Source organism: Peromyscus californicus, unplaced genomic scaffold (genome assembly GCF_007827085.1).
Source record: "Peromyscus californicus insignis strain IS unplaced genomic scaffold, ASM782708v3 Scaffold_17__1_contigs__length_78620276, whole genome shotgun sequence".
Classification (NCBI taxonomy): domain Eukaryota; kingdom Metazoa; phylum Chordata; class Mammalia; order Rodentia; family Cricetidae; genus Peromyscus; species Peromyscus californicus.
Window position 1 is genome coordinate 34195563 of NW_026294469.1, and position 25027 is coordinate 34220589.

General features: G+C 37.4%; 1 protein-coding gene across 2 annotated transcripts in view; it reads left to right on the forward strand.

Annotated features, from left to right (window-relative positions):
* The window catches only part of Ythdc2 (YTH N6-methyladenosine RNA binding protein C2), a 59993-nt gene extending 51836 nt beyond the window's left edge, over window positions 1-8157 (forward strand). Inside the window, exons 26-30 of one of the 2 annotated variants that reach the window (XM_052742127.1) lie at window positions 301-478; window positions 3501-3704; window positions 4634-4816; window positions 6149-6242; window positions 6342-8157. In XM_052742127.1, the coding sequence (XP_052598087.1) occupies window positions 301-478; window positions 3501-3704; window positions 4634-4816; window positions 6149-6229 (646 nt within the window). In that variant the 3' untranslated portion in view covers window positions 6230-6242; window positions 6342-8157. Of the gene's footprint in view, window positions 1-300; window positions 479-3500; window positions 3705-4633; window positions 4817-6148; window positions 6243-6341 lie in introns of those variants that run through there. The other variant, XR_008219160.1, reaches the window with a different exon arrangement.
* Window positions 8158-25027: the final 16870 nt, after the last annotated feature.

The window sequence follows — 25027 nt, forward strand, 5'->3', positions numbered from 1 at the left end:
TGTGTGTGTGTGTGTGTGTGTGTGTGTGTGTATATTGTTTTACATATTCATTTATTTATTCACTGCGGTGCTGGGGATCAACCCAGGGCTTCAGGCTTGCTGGGTAAGTTTTATATCACTATGTTACACTCCTAGTCCATTCTAGTCCCATCTTTCTTTTTTATTAATGTAAATAGAAAAATGAAATTCCCTTAAAAGTACTCCAAACATTGTATATGTTATTGGGATTTTGGACTGAAATAGCATTCCCTTTGTATTATAAACTCATATATAACTGACCTGTGCTTCTTCTTGCTCAAGAGTACTGATGAAATCTCCATCTCCAGCCTTACATCCACCTCAGAAGTACAAAGACAGAGGAATTTTACATCCTAAACGGAGCACTGATGACCGATCAGATCAATCATCCGTGAAATCTACGGACAGCAGCAGTTACCCAAGTCCTTGTGCTAGTCCCTCTCCTCCGTCCTCAGGGAAGGTAGGGCATCCACAAGCTGTAGGAAAGAGCGGCTTCACAGCCCACCTCATGTACATAATTATACAGAATTATAAAGCTTATACTTTGGTAACTGTGGCCTGTGTTCTCATTACTACCACTTAGTGTATTTATTTATTGATGACTTATAGTCATGCAGCTCATTTTTTTTTCTTTATTTCTATAGAACTTTTTGGTTAGAACAAAAATACTATCTTGATATTAATTGGTTTATAATTCTTTCAAGTGTTTTCTGTGGTTCAGTGATTATTTTAAACATATAAAATAAAAATTAAGAAATAAAATATAGAAGATAGAAAATTTTGATATGGAATTGAAAACTGTCTTTTAAAAATGTTAGTGGTTTCACATGTTCAGAAAATGTTTATTTTTGCTGGTGTTACTAGTACATGGATAAGGAAGTATTTGATGGTGAGTTACTTGTGTTTTGGTAAACTATGTCGGCTGAATACTTGCTAAATAACAAGAAAGAACATTTCTGTGCTTACATTTTATTTTGGGGGGCTTATTTTAAACCCCTTCATGAAGGTATACTTTGTTCAAAGAACTTGCTAGTTTATGGGCCACTGAGATGGCTCAGTGGGTAAAATGCATTCCACCAACCCTATGACCTGAGTGGTTCTTGGGCCCCAGATGGCTGAAGGAGAGAGTGGAGGCCTGCAGGTTGTCCTCTTCTTTCCACGAGTGTGCTGTGACATGAACACCTCTCCTCACACACACACAGAGATGCAATAGAAAAATGATCACTTCCAGCTGAACAACTTCTGGGAATTTTGGCAAGTGTATATAACTGTAATGATACCATAGTCATATACAGAACATTTCTATTACCTTGATACCCCGGTAACCACTGCTCATTCTTCTTAATGGCTTGTAGGTGGAATCGTGCTTTTTGTGTCTAGTTTATTTTACTTAATGCAATGCTTTGAGATTCACCTATACTGTTGAGTGTAACAGTTATTTTTTTCTCTGAGTAGTAATTCCATTGTATGGATGTGCCATGGTTTGTTTACATATTTACCAGCTGATGTGTACGTTTAGGTTACTCTATTTTTTTTTTTTTTTTACTGAAGGTGCTGTAATATTTGAATGGAGCCTTTGTGTGTAGATGTTTTTATTTGGTGTTGGATACCTAGGAGTGGGATTGTAAGTTGTATAGTAAATGCTTGTTTAGCTTTACAAGAAACTACCCCACTGCTTTTCAAAATGGCTGAACTATTTTCCATTTTCTGCAACAATCTATAAGTATTTCCTTTGTTCCATATTGACAAAACTTTTCATTTTATAGCTTAGTCATTCTAGTGGGCTGTATAGTGATGGTTCATTGTTGTTTTAATTTGCATTTCCCAAGTGTCTAGTGATGTTCAGCCTCTTTTCTTGTGCTCACATACCATTCTGTATATAGTCTTTGGTAAATTACTTATTCAAAATTTTGTTCATTTTATGCTCTTCTTTATGGGTTATCTTTCTTTAAATTAAGTTATAAGAACTTTCTGTATATCTAGGGCATTTGTTTTAACATGCTTTGATATTTTTATTTTGAGTGTAAACTGTTTATTTTTTGTAATGTCATTATTTGCAGTTACTATTTTATGTCTCAAGGTTTCCCATGTATCTTTAATATCTTCTGCTATTTAAAAATACCTATTTTTATAGTATTTGTGGTTTTTTTTTAATCTTCTAAACATCATTCACACAATTTATAACAGGTTCTTTACCATTCTTGTCCACTGTCTCCAAAATCTGTCATGTGAGACTGCATGTATTGATTTTTTTTTTCCTGGTTATGGGTCCTATTCTTTATTTTCTATGCATTGCTTATAAATTTGTTTGACTGTTAGATTTTTGTTGTGTTCCTTTAAATAGTGTTAAATTTTGTTCTGTTATTTAGGCTAGTTACAATCAGTTTAATACCTTTTTTGTTTTGTTTTGTTGTTTTTTGAGACAGGGTTTCTCTGTGTAGCCCTGACTCTCCTGGAACTTGCTTTGTAGACCAGCTGGCCTGGAACTCACAGAGATCCTCCTGCCTCTGCCTCCTGAGTGCTGAGATTAAAAGCCTGCACCACCACACCCAGCTCCAGTTTAATACTTTTGAACTTATAAAAAAATTATTTGTGTGTGTGCATGTACATGCATGTGCACGTGTGCATTCACATACCAAGACAACTTTCAGGAGTCAGTTCTCTTCTTCCACCATGGGTTCTAGGGATTAAACTCAGGTCAGAATGTTTTCTTGGCAAGCACTTTACCTTGCTGAGCTATTTTGTCAGTTTAATAATCCTTTTGAGGTTTGATTAAAAGAAGTGTTACAGTGAGTCCTGAGCAGTCTTTGTCTTGGTATTAGTTTTCTTCCAGTCCGCAGATGTGGGCAAGTGCACTATGTATTACAAGGTGTCCACTCTGGCTGAGGATATCAAATATCCCCAACCATGTGGGAGACGTGGGAATTATTTAGTGTACTGCTTTCCTTCCATTCTTTGCCTACTCTCAGCACATTTCTTTTGTTTGAACTCTTGGTCAGGTCAGTGCCTAGCCATCCACTTTTGAGGACCCTTCTTCAGTTTCTCTGGAGCTCTTTGTGCAGCTCCTTTTTACATTTCTGTGCCCATTCTAGTCACTTTGGTGTCTAAGCTTCAGTGAGAGTACTGGACTGTCTGCTTTGTCATCTTGAAACTGCCTCTAGGCAGAAACTGGAGCAGTTTTGGTTTTGTTTTCAGAACTGCAAGGTTTTAAAAACATTTTCTGAAAATTCATTCTAAGTATAAATTAAAATTAATAAAGTTCCTTTCTTGATATAAGCATTTTAGATGGTTGGACCTAAGTTCTTTTTGGCTTTTTAACCTCATTTTGATTAAGCCTTGTAAAGATTTTAAAGCATTACAACTATTTATATTTGTTGAATATTTGTTAAAGTTTATGTGTTTATAAAGATGTTATTTATGAGAGCCGACTGGCTTTGAAAGGTCAAATTACCTTTCAAGAACATATATACGTTCTTTCATAGGGTTCAAAATCTCCTTCACCGAGACCAAACATGCCTATTCGTTACTTCATAATGAAGAGTAGCAATCTGAGAAACCTTGAAATTTCTCAACAGAAGGGTATCTGGTCTACAACCCCTAGTAATGAGCGGAAGTTAAATCGAGCCTTTTGGGAGAGCAGCATGGTTTACTTGGTATTTTCTGTTCAAGGATCTGGACATTTCCAGGTAAGCCATCCTGAATCAATAAAATGGGCTTTGTTTTGCCTGTAGGTTACACTCTCAAATTCAGAGAAAAACAAAACCAAACTCTAGATTTCTATTGTATTGGGGTACAATAAAATTGTCTGTGGTGTGACTGGAAGTGAGGTCAATTTCAATTTCTGCAAGGGGGCGATAGAACTCTGCTTTTACCTTGACTTACTAGAGTGTTTCCAAATGAGTAGTTCTTCTGACAGCAGCTTTGGATCTGTTAGTGGATGAAATGCCGAGAAGCTTTGTCTTTATAAAATGTTTATGTGGACTGGAAAAGTTATTGACAATGAAAAGACCATGCTTCCTTTTAAAAGAAATTTCAAAGTTATGTTCTATTGTATGGATAAAAGTTTTGCCTGAATGTCTGTACACCACATGCATGCAGTACCCATAATGGCCAGAAGAGGGAGTCAGATCCCCTGGAACTGGAGTTATAGATGGTCATGAGCCACCACATGGGTGGTGAGAATTGAACCCAGGTCCTCTGGAAGAGCAGCTAGTGCTCTTTACCATTGAGCCATCTCTGTCTCTGAGATGGTTTCTTAACCACCTTTGACTTAACTTGCAAACTGTTGAATTATTTCATATTTAATTATGGTATTCAGTATTCATAATAAAAATTACAAATTTGATTATTATTTTTTATAAGATAAATGCTGACATAACTGTTGATACATTATTTAGAAGCTATTAATATTTGAAATTACATTAGACTAGAATTAGTTTCTTCCAAAATTTGATAAAGGTCTTTTTGGTTCTTGATAAATTTATATTATTTTAATATTGTATCTTTTTCTTAAAATTCTTTAAAAATGATAATTACCCCCATTGGGTAAAATATATATATATATTTTAATATCATCTTTGCTTCCTTCTTTTCCCTTCCTTCCTTTCTTATACAGGGATTTTCTAGGATGTCTTCTGAGATAGGAAGGGAGAAGAGTCAGGACTGGGGGTCAGCTGGACTAGGTGGAGTATTTAAAGTGGAGTGGATACGGAAAGAAAGCCTACCCTTTCAGTTTGCACACCATTTACTCAACCCTTGGAATGACAACAAGAAAGTCCAGATAAGCAGAGACGGCCAGGTATATACTGGCATCTTACGTGATTTCTTTTGACTTTCTTTTCTTTGGTTGTTACTGCTCAGAGAAGAAAATGGATAAATATAAAGTGCATATACCATAGACACATGAGCAAGAGTGGTTCTGATTTATAATGAGCATAAAAATCTGCTAGTGCCGGGCGGTGGTGGCGCACGCCTTTAATCCCAGCACTCGGGAGGCAGAGCCAGGCGGATCTCTGTGAGTTCAAGGCCAGCCTGGACTACCAAGTGAGTTCCAGGAAAGGCGCAAAGCTACACAGAGAAACCCTGTCTCAAAAAACCAAAAAAAAAAAAAAATCTGCTAGCAAATGTCTTATAGATCCTTTAAAATATTTTGTTGTTTTGTTTCTTGCTGTTTGAAATTTTTCATGAGTCACTTCATGGAGCTTTCTGTTGTCAGTGACACATGTGACCAAAGCAGAGTCCCATCCTGGGTAGTTTGACTGAAGTCTCAAGCTGACAGCACCGTCAGCTTCCTTGGTGTTTAAGCACATTATGTAAATTGTAGCCTTTTAATTCTAGTGGCTTGCTTTATTTCTGTCTCCTTTGCTTTTTTGATGCTGCCTCTTTGCATTTAAGCTAGTAATACGATGAGAATTAATGAATAGTGCCAAAATACTGTGCTAGCTGCCTTGTGTAATCTGTTCTTAGTAACATACAGTGAGCTATTTGTCCCAATTATATGGGAGAAAGGAGATTCAGGGGTTAGTTTTTACCAAAAATTACATCCAATAATTTATTTGAAGCATTGTGGCTTACTTCAAACCACCCTGGGGAAAGAGTTGAGTTCTTTCTAGATACTCTTTAGAGGTATCATCCGTGCCACAGTAGGAGGAAAAAGTGGCATTCTTTTTATTCATATCATAACGTTTTAATGTATTAATTTTGGTTTAAATTAAGTAATTTCTAAGGAATATGTAGTCACTTAAGATGCTTTTTTAGGGAGAAAGCCTTAAAACATTTAGGTTTCAAACTTTTGGAAGTTCAAATTTAGTGCTTCTCTTGAATCTCCACTTAAAATAAAATTCATTGTTTCCATCTGACAAAATTCCAAGTTGATTACATGGAAATCTGTTGCCAGTTTATCACAAAAAATGTGCAAGATTTTCACACTAAGTAGAATTTTAAATCTGGTTATTAACTCTATAAGAAATAGTATGTACTGTTTGATACTAACATGATCTGATTTTTTTTCTTTTTTTATGATCTGATTTTTTAAACATGAAATTTAAAGTGATTTTTTTTTTGCCTTTTTGTCCACATATTTTTTTACTGCCCATTTTTTAATGTTTATTTTAACTTTTGACTTATCTAGGAGCTAGAACCTCAGGTTGGTGAACAGTTGCTCCAGTTATGGGAACGTCTTCCATTGGGAGAAAAAGCTACAGCTGATTGACATTGACATTCAGGTTATACAATATTTGGCTTGGGGACTACTTGCAGTATTTGTTATCATTAGGATGACTTTCAGATTATTTACCTTTTTCTTTTTCTTTTTACTTTTTCAGAACTCCTGGCTATGGAAGAGCATTATGCCTATTGTAACTACTGAATGCACTGACTTGTTGAAACCTTGATGAGGTGTTGTGTGTCATGAGTGGATCTTGTAGCTTAGAGTGTTACTTCAGAATCATCATCTTCATACAGATGAAAAGATCATTTGAATTTTTGTAGTGATTTTAGGCAATGATTATATAATGTTAATTATATGTTTCTGATGAAAGAAACAGCAATTTTGATATTTGGTATAACAGTACTTATTTTAATTTAATTTGAATGTAAACATTTCTTTAAAACATTCAGTTGATGTTGACAAACTTTTTTTTAATTTATTTATTTTGTTTTGGTTTTTCCAGACAGGATTTCTTTGTGTAGCCTTGTCTGTCCTGGAACTAGCTCTATATGTAGACCATGTAGACCAGGTTGGCATCAAACACCCAGAGATCTGCCTATTGCTGCCACCTGAGTGCTGGGATTAAAGGCATGTGCCACCACTGTCCGGCTATGCCAAGCTCTTATTGCTGACTGTTTAATTCAGGAAAGGCGTGAATACATCAGTACATCTAAACATCATTCTCTAAGCGTCGGCTTTTAGGTTTATCATTAAACAACCAAAAAACTAAAAATTTAAATTATCTCCATAGATCTAGTTATTTATAAGGGCTATTCATTCTGTTATTTTTAACCTGAGGTATAGTGAAGAAAACAGAAGGAATGCTATTTTCTCTGATTACAGAATGAAATCAAATCTGAAGAAAGGTAATTTCTCTCTGCCCTTGATCAACCCAGTGCTTAATTTTATTCCTGGTCCTGCCTTTTTTAACTGATGTACAGTATACCCATTCTTTTGTTCTTCCAATGAAGCAACCTTCACATAACTATTACTATTATGGCCTCTTTGTTTTGCTACAGAAACCCAGTTTAGAAAACTAAAATATATGGACATTCTTACAAGTTTTTAAAAAATGCTCAGCAGTTATTGGTAGCTTGGTTGCTGTATATCTTTGAAACTAAAGTTCACAAGGACCATAATTCTTTATGTCTTTAAAAAGTGCCCAGCGGTTATTGGTAACTTGGTTGCTGTATGTCTTTGAAACTAAAGTTCACAAGGACCACAATTCTTTGTCTTCTTCCATTTACTTTTCAGTGTTTTTTTTCTCACCCGTGTTTTATATAAATGGGGCATTTATTTTTCTAAGTCTGTGTGAATGCCAAGTGTCATGTTTCTTTATCATCTCAGAGTACTTGGATGTCTTTCCTACCACTGGTTAACAGTTTCCTTAGACTTTTAGAGAGTAGAAGTACAGGACAAAAACAACAGCGTGTCTCTGTTACTGAGCTCTAAATAGAGCAGGCTTGACAGTGCTTTTCATGGTGTTTGAGTCATTGTTATAAAATTAATTTAAAGATGAAAACAAATGTCTGGTTCTATATTTGAGAACAAAGACTTGAAACATCATGGATTGGCAAGAAGTCTTGAGAATTCTACTTTCTCTGAGAAAACATACTGGTGCATTGCTTTAGGATATAAGCTGTGACTTTTGTCTGCACTAGAAATTGTGTTATATAGATAAATATGTAATATATGAATGCATACATGTGCACACACACACTCACTCACCCACCCACTCACACACTTTGAGACATACCTGTAAGCTGAACCAAAGTGAATTATGCTTCATTGTATGTGTATTACATTTCTCTTCCTATTAAAAAAGCTTACAGTTTTTCTGATAACATACTTTTTTTAAGGTGTATATGTAGAACTTTTCAGGATTCTAAATTTGGAAGGACTTTTAAAAATAAAACTTGTTTAAATTTTCATCTGTTTTGTAATATCTATCCTTATAAATAAGTGATGCATTTGTTGTTAGAGTAAATATAATTTGAATGTAATTAAAATGCTGTGTTTTGAAGAAATGAATTTTAAATATACTTATTAAATGAAATTTTATGAAGTTATTCAGACATGGTATATGATACCTTTCCTCCTTCCCATGTAACATTTTAAATCTGTTATAAGCACAGTCATGATTGTTTTGTTTAAAACTTGCTTTAGACAGTTTTCTGATACTAAGACTGAAGAAACCCAAGTTGGTAATACTTTCTGAGATACCAATGAATTTCAGTTACCTTGAAGAATATTCATATGTATCAGTAACCTTTTTCAAATGGCAAAAATCTCAAGAAGTGTTGAGTATAAAACGTTTAAAATACTTTAGCATAAAATCAGTTAACTATGAATTTTCTATTCAGAAGTGGGGATTTATACCATATTGAAACATTTTTGCATATTGCAAAGAGTACCTTGTCTTCAAATGCTAACAGTTTTCCATCTAGCAAACGGAAACACTTGCTGTTTGCCAGGCATCATTTGCCTGTATCTTTGTAGAAAAGTAGTAAGCTGAGAAACTTGATTTCAATTAGTCCTTTCATCTTTGAGAGAATTTTAATATTTGTTATTACTAATTCACTGAGAGCAGTTCAGGAGCCTTTATTGATAGTAAGTAGGTAGTATACTTTATAATGGCTTATTTAGATGCATCAGCTATAGTTTTTGCTGCTTAGGTAGATCCTATATGCTTAAAGGTGGCAATTTTGTTTTGTGTAGTATAGCATAATTAGGTCAATGTAGACTAAGTGCTAGGGCATTTGAAGAGGATGGTTCCTAAAAATTTAATTATTAAGCTTTTTATTTTAAAACTTACGTGTATGTGTGAGTGTTTGTCATGTGAGTGCAGTTGTCTGGAGTCTAGAGAAGGGTATTTTATTCCTTCAAGTTGGAGTTATAGGCAGTTGTGAGGCATCTGTGGGGATGTGGGAACCAAATTTGGGTCCTCAGGAAGATCATGAAGTGTTCCTGGCCTCTGAGCCATTACTGTAGTCCCTATATTTGAGTCCTTTTAAGAACTGATAGACTTTGTAAAATAATTGGGAAGGATAGTTAAAACTGTGATAAGTTGGGAAGGAGCAAGATATCTTCGAGAGTTTATAGTTTATAATAACTACCTGCTAAAATGTTAGGTAAGAATTTTAGGTGGACTTTAGAATAGCAAATAAGAATATGTTCAGGGACCTTAAAAGGCTATGTGTAAATGCCTTAATAAAGACTGAAAACAGTGGGACAAAGTAATGAAAACAATTTAAGATGTGAAAGTAGAATTTAACAACAAAGTCACTAAGGAAAACCCAAACTGAAAAGAAAAATGGAAGTGAATAATTCAGGATATCAAACAAAAGCCTCAGAGGTAAGTCCCAGTAACCAATGAAAAGACTTGGGAGAATTTCAGGTCTTGAAGACAAAAGTAGAAGAAATGGATAGTTCAGTCAAAGAAAACATTAAATCTAAAGAAAATCTAGGCACAAAATATCCAAGAAAACTGAGATATCATTAAAAGACACAACCTATGAATAATAGGAATAGAGTAAGGAGAATAAATACAGGTCAAAGGCACAAACAGTATTTTTAATAAAACTATAGAAGAAAACTTTCTGAATCTAAATAAAGGGATGCCTATCAAGGTACAAGAAGCGTACAGAACACCAAATAGACAGGACCAAAAAGGAATTCTCTAGGATACATAGTCAAAACACCAAGTGTACAGAAAAAAGAATGTTAAAAGCTGCAAGGGAAAAGATGAAGTCACATATATGATAGGCCCTTTAGAATAACAACTGACTTCTCAATGGAGACTGAAAGCCAGAAGGTCCTGGTTGATTATTCTACAAGCTCTGAGAAACCACAGATGCCAGCCCATACTTCTGTATACAGCAAAACTCAATCAACATTGACAGAAAGAAAAACATAATAACACCAATGTAATTTCTATCCACCAATCCTGATTTACAAAAGGCACTAGGAGGAAAACTTTAGTCTGAAGAGGTTAACTACACCCAAGAGAACACAAGGAGTAAATAAGATCAACAGTAAATCAAAGATGGGGGATGGGAAACCCCCATACCTTAAAAAAAAATAACATCATCATCAAAGACGGACATCGTTTGAAGAGAAAAGGATGGAAAAGGATATTCTTTTTTTTTTTTTTTTTTGGTTTTTCAAGACCGGGTTTCTCTGTGTAGTTTTGCGCCTTTCCTGGAACTCACTTTGTAGACCAGGCTGGCCTCGAACTAACAGAGATCCGCCTGCCTCTGCCTCTGCCTCCTGAGTGTTGGGATTAAAGGTGTGCGCCACCACCGCCCGGCTGGAAAAGGATACTCTTAAAAAATGGACCCAAGAAGCAAATACATACAGCCATTTTAGTTTCCAACAAAGTAGACTTCAAAACTAATCTGAAGAGATGGGGACATTACATACTCCTTAAAGGAAAAATCCACCAAGAGGATATTATAATTCTAAACATGCACCAAACACAAAGGCAGCCAAGTTCATAAAAGAAACACTGCTACAGCTAAAATCACATATTGGCCCTCATTCAGTGATGGTGGATGACTTCAGTACCCCTATCCCACCAATAGGTTATTCAAACAAAAACTAAAAGTTAAATATGTAACAAATGGACCTAGCAAACACATTACATCCAAACATTCAAGGATATACTTCTTTCTCAGCAGGTCATTTACCACATATTGGCATACAAAGCAAGTATCAGCAGATACAAGAAAATTAACGCCCTGCATCCTATCTGACCACCATAGATTTAGGCTGGATACCAACAACAGAAATAACAGAAAGTATACAAAATCATGAAAATAACTCATTCACGAATGAAAACTGGATCAAGACAAAGGTCAAGAAGTAATTTATAAACATTTTAGAATTCAATGAAAATGCAAATATAACATACCCAAACCTATGAGACACAATGAAGGCAGTTATAAGATGCAAGTTCATAGCACTAAGTGCCAACATCAAAAAAAGAAAAAAAAACCTAGAGAGATCTCATATTAGTAACTTACTGACATACCTGAGAGCCCTAGAAAAACAAGAAGAAATAATAATAGAGTAGATGGGATAAAACAATCAAACTCAAGGCTGAAATCAATGAAACAAAACAGTACAAAGGAACCTCTCCATCCAGCCAAATTTCCGACATCCTTCTCCAGGGTCTAGACTGGTGAATTTCCCTGACACTACCCCCCCCCCCCCTGCATTCTCCCCAGTCCGACAGATCTTAACTACCTACATCCATGTCCTGGCTTTCTTTGGCCATTCCTGCCTGTGCTGTAACAAAAGCCTAGGCTATTGTCAAGACCTTCCCTCTCTGTGACAGCTCCCAAGTACCCCCCTTCCCATACTACATCCAGCATCTGCACCTAGCCAGATCTCTCACATCTTTTTCCAGGGTCTAGACCTGTGAGTCTCTCTGACCCTCCCCAACCAACCAAATCTCACATCCAGTGCTCCTGCCTTGACCTAGTCTTTCTACCCCTGCCTGTGCTACAGGTCATTTCCAACCTCTAGGTCCAACCCACTCACACATCTCCTGCCCCAACCTGCCTGATTAATACAAACCTTAGAACTAATAAGAGTCCACATGTCTAATTCTCATTGCAAAAATACAAATAATATGAAAGACTGAGCTAGTATCTTCTCTAAAACCCACCAGTCCTGTCAAAATATTTGCCAGTGGATACTAACCATCTGAACCCCAGGACACAGAAGTAAAAGAACAACCATAAACTTCAACAAAGAATTCAAGGAATTAAAGACACAAAGAAACAGCTCAAAGAAATTAAAGAAGACACAAATGTAGTAATATTTTGTTGTACTCTAATAAAATTTGCCTGAAGATCAGAGGACAGAGCCAGCCACTAGATTAAACATAGAGGTCAGGCAGTGGTGACACACACCTTTAATCCTAGCAGACATACCTCTGTGAGTTCAAGGCCACATTGCACTAAGTGAGATTGATCCAATCTGGGAGAGAAACAGAGCCAGGCAGTGGTAGCTCACACCTATAACCTCAGTATTTGGGAAGCACACACACCATTAATCCCAGCATTAGGAAGGTTGAGATAGGAAGTAAAATGGCTGGGTGGAGAAAGACATATAAGGCATGAGGAGGCAGGAACTAGAGACCCTTTTGGCTGAAGACTCAGGCATTCAGTCTGAGGATTTGTGGAGACAGGATCTTCTCTTTTCATCTGAGGAGTTGGCGAGGTGAGAAGTGGCTGTGGCTTGTTTCATCTGATCTTTCAGCATTTACCCCAATATCTGGCTCTGGGTTTTTATTAAGACCAATTAGGGTTCATGCAACACACAAAGAAACAGCTTGATAAAATTAAGGAGAAAGAACTTAAGGAAAATAAGTTCCTGAGAACAGAATCCAATGAGGAGATACAAAAAACACTGAAGAGGACTCAGGCTAAAATGAAGATGGAATTGAAAAATCCAATAACTCAACTAGAAAACTCAAAAGAAAAGGGTTACAAGCAGAATGAACCAAGCAGAAGAATTCTATCAGGGCTTGAAAATAGAGAATCTAAACCAAATAAAATGAAAAATTAAACAAAGAAAAATAACCCACAGGAAAGGATGATACAAGAAATGTGAGACACTATAGTGAGAAATCCAAGGGAGTCTGCTTATGGGATATAATGAGTTTATTAGGACATAAACTGGAAAAGACAGCTCACTAAACAGAATAGGTGAATTGTTGCAGGGTCCTGGAAGGGTGAGGTCCTGTCCCATGCTTCTTCTCCTGCTGCCTGAGTCAGTCCTCACCATCCAAGCACAGGGAGAGAAGAGAGAGGATGTACATGCCGATCAGGTCTTAGGGTAGTCCCAAGGCCATGTCCCAAGGGCTGGTACTTCAAGGTCATAGGTAGAACAGGTATCTACTGCAGGATACCATGAAAAAAAAATAAACCTTTGAATTACAGGAATAGATGAGGGAGAAGAATCCCACATGAATGGCATAGACCAGAAATTAAAGAATATCATAGAAGTAAACTTCTTCAAATTCAGGAAGCATACACTTACACAGGTACAAGAAGCACACAGAACACCAAATAAACAAGAAAAGAAAAAATCTCCATTAGCATATCTAAGTATACTAACAAAGTTTGCTGAAAGCTGCAAGAGATAAAACACAAGTCATATAAAGGAAATACCATCAGAATAAAAGCTGCCAGAAGACATGGGTGGGAGATGCACCCCTCCCATCATCAATACCGCCCTGCCCACCACCAGCTGCAACACCTGGGAGAGCAGCCCCTGTACCTCACCTGGGTAGCACAATAGAGCCAATCTTGTTGGCGGAAGTGTGGGAGGTGAGCCAGCTCCGAAGTTGTTAGCACCCGGCCCATGGTCAGGACAAATCTCTCTCATCCACCAATCCTGTAGCTGCTTGGACCCAAGTAAACACACAGAGGCTTATATTAATTAAAACTGCTTAGCCATTAGCTCAGGCTAACTACTGACTAGCTCTTACACTTAAATTAACCCATAATTCTTATTTATGTTTAGCCACATGGCTTGGTACCTTTTTTCAGTTTTGTCTTTACATCTTGTTTCCTCCGTGTCTCGCTGGTGACTCCCAACTCAGCCTTTTTGTTCCCAGAATTTTCCTCTCTGCTTATTCCGCCTATAATATACTTCCTGCCTGGCTACTGGCCAATCAACGTTTTATTTATCAACCAAATCAGAGCAACACACATTCACAGTATACAGAGCGATATCCACAGCAGGTGAGATAGCGGGCCCTGAGGTCATAAAGGCAGGAGAGCTGCCCCTGCCCACCACCAGCTGCAAAACTTGAGAGAGCAGGCCCTGCACCTCACATGGGCAGGACAATAGAGCCAACCCCATTGGCAGTGATGTGGGAGAGCCAGCCCTGGTATTGTAAGTATGGAAAAGATGTCCCCATTACTCACCTGTCATGTGGTGGCATGGGCTGGAGAGAGATATCCCCCTTCTCCCCTACCCATCAATGCCTGAGGTAGGTGGGAGAGTAGGCCCAGAGGTCATAAGGGCAGGAGAGCTAGTCCTTCTCCTCATATGCTGCAGCATTGGAGAGAGTGGCCCCTATACCATGCCTGGGCAACACAGTAGAGCTGGCTCTGGAGATGTAGTAAAAGGAGGAGAACTGCCCCCACTCCCTCCTTGCTCATTGCTCCAAAGGGTGAACTTCCTATGCAGGAAACTCACCCTGGTGGTGAGGACAAGAGAGAGCTGGTGGGCTGACCAACCCTGCAAACAACCAAGGCCCAGAATGTAGGTTATGTGTTGGCCCACCCCTATATTCACCCCATCTGTGATCTGTGGGAGCACATGAAAGGACCAGTCCTGCAGACCCAAAGCTGCAGGATTTCACAACACAGGGCAACAGCAGGATAATCAAAGGAGTTCCAGCGAGGACCTAGCATTGACAGTATAACAGAAACCAGAGGCCTTGAACCAGACAAATGACTCTGCAATGAACACTTGCAAGTAAAGATAAATGGATAAAAGAGTTTATTGCATGATTCACTATGTCACACCACAACTTCCATGACGAATTATTCCCCCCCCTTTCTATTTTTCTCTTAAATTTTATTTGGGGGTGGGTGGGTTCTGCAACAGCAGGGGGTGGATACACAGGGATGAGAAATGAATGGGATGGGGATGCATGATGTGAAAGACACAAAACATAAATAAAAAGAAAGTTAAAAAAGAAAAAGCTGCCAGAAGAGCCTGGAACAATGTTTTCTAAGTCCTAAAATATCATGACAGCCAGATTAGACTAATATACCCAGCAAAACTATCCTCCACAATTGAGGGAGAAAGAACAACTTTTCATGATACAAGCAGTCTTAAAAATTTTTATATCTAACAAGCCAAACATGAAGAAAACACAAGAAACAGTATTTTGGGTTGAAGAGAGGAATAAAGGAGAGCAGAGACTGGGAAAGAAATATAAAGCCCTAAGTATTAAAATATAAAACACCACTGAGAACACAAACACTGCTACCAATATCAACATAATGACTGAAATCACCACTGCATTTCAACAATAACTTTTAAGTATCAATGGCCTCAGTTCTCCAATCAAAAGACACAGGCTGACTTAATGGACCAAAAACCAAAATCCATTTATTTGCTGTCTACAAGAAGCAGTTTTAAAGATAGGCATCACCTTAGAGTAAAAGGACAGAAGTATTCTAGTCAAAAGGGACCAGGAAGCAAGTAGGCATTGCTATCCTAATATATGACAAGATAGACTTCAAACTAAAACTAATCAGATAAAGAGGAACACTTCAATCTAATCAAGGGAACATTGAAACAATAAGACATTACCAGCCTAAACAAACATGCATCACACTCTGGGGCACCTAATTTCATAAAAAGTGTGCTGCTGTATTTAAAGACACAGATCAACATCAACCCATTAGTAGTAGGTAATTTCAAGACCCCATTTTATCCAATAGGTCTTCAACAGTAAAACATCAAAATTAATTGACATCATACATTAAATGGTTTTAATGGATACCTACAGAATATTCTATCCAAACACCAAGGAATACATATTCTAAGCAGCACATGGAAGCTTTTCAAAAGTAGACCACATCCTGGGACTCAAAACAGATCTTAACAAATTGAAAAACATTTAAATAACTCCTTATGTCCTATGTGAGCACTGTGTAATAAAACTTAAATTGACAGCAAATAAATCTCTAGTATATATACAAACTCAGAGATTAAACAGCTTATTACTGAGTGACAAATGGGTCAAAGGAAGAAAGAAGAAAAAAGAAAGAAACAGAAAGAAAATTTTCTAGAGCTAAATGAAAATGAAAACACAACACAAAAAAACCTTATGAGACACATTGTAAGCAGTCCTATGAGGGAAATTTATAGGTCTAATTGCCTACATTAAGTAATCAGAAAGAGCACAAATAAGTGACTTAATGTTGTTACTAGACAATTTCGAAAAAGAAGAAACCAAATCCAAACCCAGTTGAAGCCAAATGTGGTGGTGGCTCACGCCTTTAATCCCAGTACTCAGGAGGCAGAGGCAGGTAGATCTACATGAGTTTGAGGCCATTCTGGTCTATATAATGAATTCTAAGACAGCAAGGACTGTGATAGGGGACCCTGTCTAAAAAAAGCAACAAAAACAGTAGACAGCAAAATATACTAAAAATCAGAGCTGAAATCAATGAAATAAATACAAAAAATATGAAGAATCAATGAATCTAAGAGTTGGATCTTTAGAAGATAAACATGGCTGACAGACTCCTGGCTTAACTAACCAAAAGAAAGAATAAGGGGACCCAAATTAACAGTGTCAGAAATGAACAGGGAAGCATTACAACAGATACCAAAGAAATTCAAACTATTACAAGAAAATACTTTAAAAACCTACACTCCATTAAGCTGGAAAAATCTAAAAAAAAAAAAAGAATTTCTAGATTCAATCAAATCACCAAAATTAAACTAAGAAGTCAACACCTAAACAGACCCATAACAAATGAAGAGATTGAAATAGTAATAAAAAGCCTTCCAGCTAAAGAGTCCAGGGCCAGATGGATTCACAGCAGAATTCTGCCAGACTTTCAAAGAAGATTTGTAGTCAATGCTTCTTAAACTATTCAAAATAAAATAGAAAAAGAAGGAGCACTTCCAAACACCTTCTATGAAGTCAGTATCATCTAATAACAAAACTAGGTATAGATACAAGGGTAAAAAGAAAACTATAGGCCAATATTGCTGATGAACACAGACTCAAAAATTCTCAGTAAAATATTTGTGAACAGAATACAGACAAAAACCAAAAAGGTTATGCACTATGACCAAATTGGCTTTCTCCCTGAAATTCAGGGATAGTTTAACATACACAAGTCAATAAATGTAATAAACCACACAAATGGACTTGAAAACATAGATGGCATGATTATCTCTATAGATGCAGAAAAAGCCCTTAATAAATTTTAACATGCTTTCATGATGAAAGCCCTAGAGATTGTAGGACAAATGAAACATACCCCAACATAATAAAAATCTAACAAAAGCTATATATGAGAAACCCACATCCAACACTACCCGAAATGGAGAAAAACTTGAAGCAATCATACTGAAGTCAGGAACATGAATGCATGTTGACTATCCTCACTCTCTTTCAATATTGTGCTTGAAGTACTAGCTGAAGCAACAAAGCAAGCGAAGGAAGTTAGAGAGATACAAATAGGTAAAGAAGTCAAACTATCTTGATTTGCAGATGACATGATACTATATATCAGAGACCCCCAAATTATACCAAAAAACTTCTAGAAATGATAAACCAATTCATTAACGTGGCAGGGTACAGAATCAACTTGCATAAATGTGTAGCTTTTCTATACAGTAGCAAAAACATGCAGAGAAAGATTATGAACACTCTCATTCATAATGGTCTATCTATCTATCTATCTATCTATCTATCTATCTATCTATCTATCTGAATAATCCTAACCAAGGAAGCAAAGGGCCTCTAACATGAAAAATAAACTTTTGAAGAAGATAAAGACACAAGAAAATGGAAAGACCTTCTGTGCTCATGGATTGGCAGAATTAATATTGTGAAAATGACCATTTAACTGAAAGCTGTTTACAGATTCAATTCAATACCAATCAAAATACTCATCTCATTCTTCACAGAAATAGAAAAAATATCCTAAAATTCATGTGGAAACTCAAAAGACTCCAGATAGAAAAAAAAAAAAATTCCTGAACAGAAAGAACAGTGCTGGAGGGATTGCTATTCCAGATCCTAAGATATATTATAAACCAAGAGCAATAACAACAATGTAGCACTGGCACAAAACAGATGTGTAAACCAATGAAACAAAGTGGAAGAACTAAACGCGAGTACATACACCTTCAACCAGTTAATATTTCATAAAGATTTCAAAAACATAAGCTGGAGAAAAGAAAACAACTTCAACAAATAAGATTTGGAAAACTGGATATCCATACGTAGAAGAATGAAATTAGACCTGTGTCTATTACCTTACTCACAAACTAACTCCAAATGTATCAAAGACCTAAATGTGAAACCTGAAACACTCAAATTGCTAGAAAAAAACCGCAGGTAGTACCTTACCTGATACAGGTGTAGGAAAGGACTTTCTGAATAGGACTCATGTGTGCAAGAATGAAGGCCAACAATTGGCAAGTAGGACTGCATAAAATTAAAATGCTTCTGCATAGCTAAAGAAACTATCAAGCAGATAAAGGGGAAGCCCAGAGAATGGGAGAGAATCTTTGTCAGCTATACATGTGATAGAAGCTTCGTATTCAGAATATATAAAACACAATTAAACAAAAAAAAAATCAAAAAATCCACTTAAAAATGGACTGGGGAACTTAACAGAGATTTCCCAAATGAGGGAAAACAAATGGCTAAGAATATCTCCCCCAAAATGTTCATTGTCTCCAGCAACTAGGAAAATGCAAATCCAAACAACTTTGAGATTCAGTCACCATTTGTGGGATTGCAAATTGATGGAGCCATTATGGAAATCAGTGTGGAAAATTCTCAAAAAGCTAAAAATAAATCTACACATGATCCAGCTATATCACCCCTTGGCATTTATCCAAATAATTTGTCATCCAACTCCATAGATTCTTGGTCAGCCTGCTCTATTCACAATAGCTAGGAAATGAAATCAACCTAAATGTTCTTTAAACTGAATGGATAATGAAAATATGGTATACACACACTACAGCATACATTTAGCTGTGAAGAAAAAATTAAATAATGAACTTTGCAGGTAAATGGATGGAACTAGGAAAGGGTTATATCAAGTGAGATAAGTAACACTCCAAAAGACCAATATTGCATGTTCTTTCTCATTTGATGCTCCTAGCTCCAAATCTTTAGATGTGAGTACATCACCTAGAGAAACAGTAGAAACCAGGAAAGTAAAAAGGGATCATTGCTAAGGATAAGGGGTGGAGGAGCTATAAATAGGGTAATAGCAGGGTACAAGTGATCTAATCAGGGAAATGGGAAAGGGGGACTCTAATTAGAGAGAGGGATGGAGATAAATACAGAAGATGGAGGGTAAAATAATAGCAAGGGTTTCTGAAAAAGCCACGAGGAATCGTATTATTAACTACCCCCCCCCCAAAAAAAACAAACCAACCTCCAAACAAAAAATTACAGTACATGTAAGGCTATGTAAAATTACATACATAGTTTACTTTTTTTTTGGTTTTTTGAGACAGGGTTTCTCTGTGTATACACTAGTTGTCCTGGAATTCAGTTTGTAGACCAGGCTGGTTTCAACTCACAAGAATCCATCTGCTTCTGCCTCCTGAGTGCTGGGATTAAAGGCCTATGCCACCACTGCCCAGCAAGACTTATTTTTCATTTCATTGAATGCTTTTTTTTGAGAACTCGTACATGAGTACTGTATTTACATCATTTCCATTTCTTCCTCTCCCAACTTCAACTCCTCCACATACCTCTCAAATTCATGACCTGTTCTTCAATTATTATTATTGAATATATATATACATACATATAAATATGACCTGCTGAGTCCATTTATTGTTGCTTATATGTAGATATGCTTAGGGCCAACCACTTGAGATTGGAAACCTATCAAAGGGCACTTCCCTGGAGAAGACTGACTCTCTCAAAAAATCATTTAATTTGAAACTGGAAGCCTCCAAGTCCTCATCCAGAATGAATCTCAGCTGAACTGCTGCTAAAAGCCTAAAGAAACAAGATCAGCTGAGGAACTGGCAAGGTGAGGTTGGATGTGGCTTGTTTTGTTTCTCTGATCATTCAGTGTTCACCCCTATACCTGGCTCTGGGCTTGTTTTTATTAATAAGACCTTTTAAAATTCATGCTATAGATGGTTGTGAACTTCTATGTGAATGTAGGAAAGTGAGCCTAGGTCCTCCACAAGAGCAACAATTGCTCTTAACTTTGAGACATTTCTCTAACCTCTAAAGTATGTTTTATTCAATTAGAGAGCTACTTGTGATGGTTAATCTTATTTATCTATTTGACAGCTTTGGAAACGGGGAACCTAGAATGAAGAAATGCTTCTATCAGATGAACCTGTGGGCAAGTCCATGGGGGTATTTTCTTGATTGCTGGTTGATGAAGGAGGCCCCACTTCTCTGTGGGTGATGTCATTCCTGGGCAGGTGGGCATGGACTATATAAGAAAGCAAGTTAAGCAAGATGGGGATGGGGCGGGGGGGAGTAAACAGCATTTATTTGTGTTCTCTGCTTCACTTCCTGCCTCCAGGTCCTTGCTTTGATCTTTCATGAAGGACTGTAACCTGTAAACCAGGTAAACCTTTTCCTTCCCCTCGCCAAGTTGCTTTAGGTCAGTGTTTTATCATAGCAACAGCAAGCAAGCGAGAACATTAGCCAGGTATGGTGATGCAGGCCTTTAATTCTAGCACTCAGGACGCAGAGGCAGGTGGATCTCTGAGTTGGAGGCTAGTCTGGTCTACACAGTGAGTTCTGGGACAGCCAGAGCTACATAGGCAATCCTGTCTCAAAAATAGATAGATAGATAGATAGATAGATAGATAGATAGATAGATAGATAGATAGATAGACAGATAGATATTTGGTGTACATGTCAATCAAGAGTTCTGGTGTCATTTAATTGTGACTGGCAGGTTCTGATTTAAGCAGTAAAGGGATCTATTGGAAGGATGTTTAAGCAGTTCACAGAATCAACGAGACTGAACAGCCAGATGAGTGTTTGTGGAGATGTATTTTGAACTAATGAAAGGTCAGGCCTGCATCTCCTCCATCACTGCTGCCACTGGACTCTGCTAGTGCTATTCCTCTCTCTTCAGCCATTTTTCTTTTTACATACCTTTGACACTCTTTCTCACAAACCAAAGTCTAATGAGAACAAATACACGATCAAGCTGGCACCCTTATTTCTAGGTAGGGAGAAAAGCAGGAAAGCGACACTCTTTCTAATGCAGTGATGTCCCTGAAACAGGGGCTTTAGATCCTGGCCAGATTTCTTTCAAAAGACATCAGACATTATTTAGGTGATTCTAGCATCCTTTTCATTTGCCCAGTGATTGAAATCATGTATTCCGTGGAAGGTTTTAAATCAGCCCACAGATGCTTGATGGGAGCTATGCAGGTCAGTAATTTCCTAAATCATGTGCAGAAACATCATTTGTGTGCCTTTGGCATTTCTGAAGGTGAAAGGATCCATAACTTTGGTGGGATTCTCCATCGAGTTTACAATCTACAAAAACTTGAAAAATAATACCTGGGAAAGTCAATTTAATTAGCATTTGCCTTTGTTGATCATTGCCTGTGTTACCATCTTCTGCTCACTAGATGGTGATGTTGCATGCATTTTCATACATCTCTAGCTTTTTTGGTAGGAATTGAAAAGGCTCCATAGTTGAAAGGCATAGTCTCAATATCATTTTGGATATAAGAGAATTTTCAGAAATATTATGGTTCCTTCTCATGTTTTACAGATCTGCAACATAATTCCCTAAAATTTAAGGAAGATTTATACTGAAAGGCCTTTTATTTATTTACTCTTTTCCTTTGTTAATTTTTAAGTGTACAAAGTTGTCTTAAGGTTTCTATTGCTGTGAAGAGACACCATAACCACGGAAAGTCTTATAAAGGAAAATATTAAATTGAGGTGGCTCATTTATAGTTCAGAGGTTCAGTCCATTATTGTCATGGTGGGAAGAGCAAGGCAGCAGACATGATGCTAGAGAAGGAGCTGAGAGTTCTTACATCTTGACACACTGGAAACAGGAAGTGGTCTGTCTCACTGGGTGTGGCTTGAGCATATATGAGACCTCAAAGCCCACCTCTACAGTGACACACTGTATAAGAATAACCTTGGTCATGGTGTCTCTTTGTAGCTATACAACAGTGACTAAGACAATGTTATGCACAGGATCAGAAGTTGTAAGACAGCTTTTTAAAATCTGTATATATGCTTTGTCTGCCTGTCTGAGGGAAGAGTGAGGGGTTCACTATCACATAAGGACACAAAGGAAGTCAGCCACTTGCAAGCCAGGAAGTGGACTATTGTCAGAACCTAATCATACTGGCATTTTTGTCTCAGACTTCCAATGTCAAGAACAGAGAGAGCTACATTTCAGTCATTTAAGCCACCAGCCTTAGGCTATTTTATCGTGTGGCATCCTTGGATGAGACATTTCTCATTCATGAATTTGTCCAAGACTTTGAAAAAATTTCACTTGAATGATTCATCTCCTAAAGGTAATGAGCTCTCTCAACCTGTTGCCCACATTGCCAACAAGAAATATGTATTATTTATTCTAAAGTTACCTCTTTTAGATGCAAGTGCTATCCTTTGCTATTTCATCAGACAGAGGAAATAAAGGAAAGGATGCTTTGATTCCAGTGATGCACACTTATCTTGTAAATGGGATAGCTTGAAAGTGACCTGACACATGAAATAAACGATTTACAGCAGGCAGAAGACACTGTACATTCCACTCCAGTGAGTGATGCTCACTCTCCATAGTGCTGACTCTTTCTCGGATTTAAAGTCTGGAAATTGCTGTCTAGGATAAATTTCTCAGCAAAGAGCCCGTGCTGTTTTCTAAGGTATGGTTGTGTAGTACCAGATGACCTTTTTACAGTTATTGTTGTTTTGGTATATGCAGGTCCAGATGGTATTTAGCTGACTGATTGTGTAACCCACATACAGGTCTCTTTTTGGCAACCATGCCCACTGATCATTGTAAAATATTTGGTTCTTGTAACACACAGTGCACTAGTAGGTTCTGTTTTTGTTGTGTTTTGGGAAGTGGGGTTTAGCATTGGCACAAGGAAATGTGCACTCTGTGAAATAGCCCTTGCTATAAGGAACTGTTTTGTCTGTTAACCCGGGAGTTTAATGTCTTTCTCAGGATCCCTAGGCTGTGGCAAGCTAAGAGCGAAGACTGGATTGTCAAAGGGAGTTGGGATGTTATTGCAAAAAAAAAAAAAAAAAAAAAAAAAAATGAAAAACAACTGTCAGATATCTGCTGCTGTGGCATACTTTTATATCTGTGTTCTTTTCTCCTACTTATTTTATTGGTTAGAAATCTTCTTGTTCATCACTCAAGACTCAGTTAATCTCCATCCTCTGAATGACGTTGATCTCCTTGACATCCCACTACTAGAAAACTACATTACACAATAAGGGTGCTCATTTTTTAAATGAGCCTCCTGTGTCCTTTGGCTATGAGTTCTTAGAGCACAGGAAGCAAATCCTATGGGGTTTATTAAAGTTTTTGGCACATATTAAAGTATAATATAGTAAGTCATATCAGTCTATTATAATACATGTTCATATGAGCTATGCTTGTAATAGCTCATTACTTGTATCAGACATACTGTAGGGAAAATCAGTTTGAGAAGTTGCAAACCTACGTAAAATTGTTCTTTAGGTAAATATTTGCTATGTTCTAATTTGCCCAGCCTTTTAGATTATGCAATCACTTTGGGCTTTGGCAGGGGACTTAGAGTCAATCTGATGAGAGATGCATACTGATGAATCTTTTTACCTCAAATGTTTGTATGCAATGATAGTAAATTTTATTTAAGAACTAATGGGAATGATATGTTAACTCATTGTTCTTGTCACCATGATAAATACCAAAGACTACTTAAAAGGAAACAGAGATGGATTTGTCCCTCTGTTCTAGAGATTTCATCCCACATTTGTTTGACTCTATCTTGTTGGGCCTGAAGCAAGGAAGAACAACATGATGGTAGCAGTACGTAGTGGAGGCTGGTCTAGAGAGCGAAGCAAGAGAGAGAAAGGAAAGGGCAAGTATGCTCTTCAAAGTTGTGCCCCCAGCAAACTACTTCCTCTAAGCAAGGATGCTTGTTACAGCAATACTCTGGCCCAGCTGTCCTGGGACTCACTCTGTAGACTAGGCTGGCCTCAAACCACAGAGATCCATAGATCTGCCTGCTTCCCCAGTGCTGGAATTAAAGGTGTGCACCACCTAATGCTCCTGTGATAGCAGGTGCTCATGTAAGGAACAACGTTGCTAAGTGCTGGCAGCTTCCTTCTCCAAATGCATCATGGCCATTAACAGCTCTGTGATTTATCTTCCCAATTCCACACTGTGGGATGCTGGACTAGAGTAATTGCTTGGCAGACCTTTGTTTGCTAGGAGGAAACATCTTCTGTCATATATCCTGTATCCTAATATAATTTAGGAAATTTTCAGTTGTGCCAAAAGGTGAAACTGGCCTCCACCAAACTAGTAAATATGCAATTAATTGGTGGAGGGATGATAACAGAATGCTCATCTGCTTAATTAGGCCATCAAAGGATGGGCTAGAGTTTCTTTCCATCTATGAGATCTGCTACTTTCTTCCTAGGTCCCATTCCTTGACAAGTTCTGTCCTTTGGGACGAGTCAGCAGCGGCTCCAGATCTCAGATCCTCACAATCTTAATTGCTTCTGTCCCTTAAGTATCAAGACACTTAGTGCTTCTCTGACAGTGACAGTCAGATGTTGATCCCTGAACCAGTGGCCACAGTTGGGGGATGCTGCATATTGACTGCCTTAGGCAGGGAGCACATGGACTGAAATGTGTGACACCCCTGAAAAACCCCTGTTTCTGTCTCACAGCCAAATTTTGATGATGAGGTATCCTGACCTATTATGATTTACCCTTATGTATAGAATACTTGTGTGTGTTAAATTTGCTGGTATTGATTAGCATTCAGAATCTGTCTTTTGGTATTTTCCTTTTTTGTTGTGGAATTTTCCTACGGCTG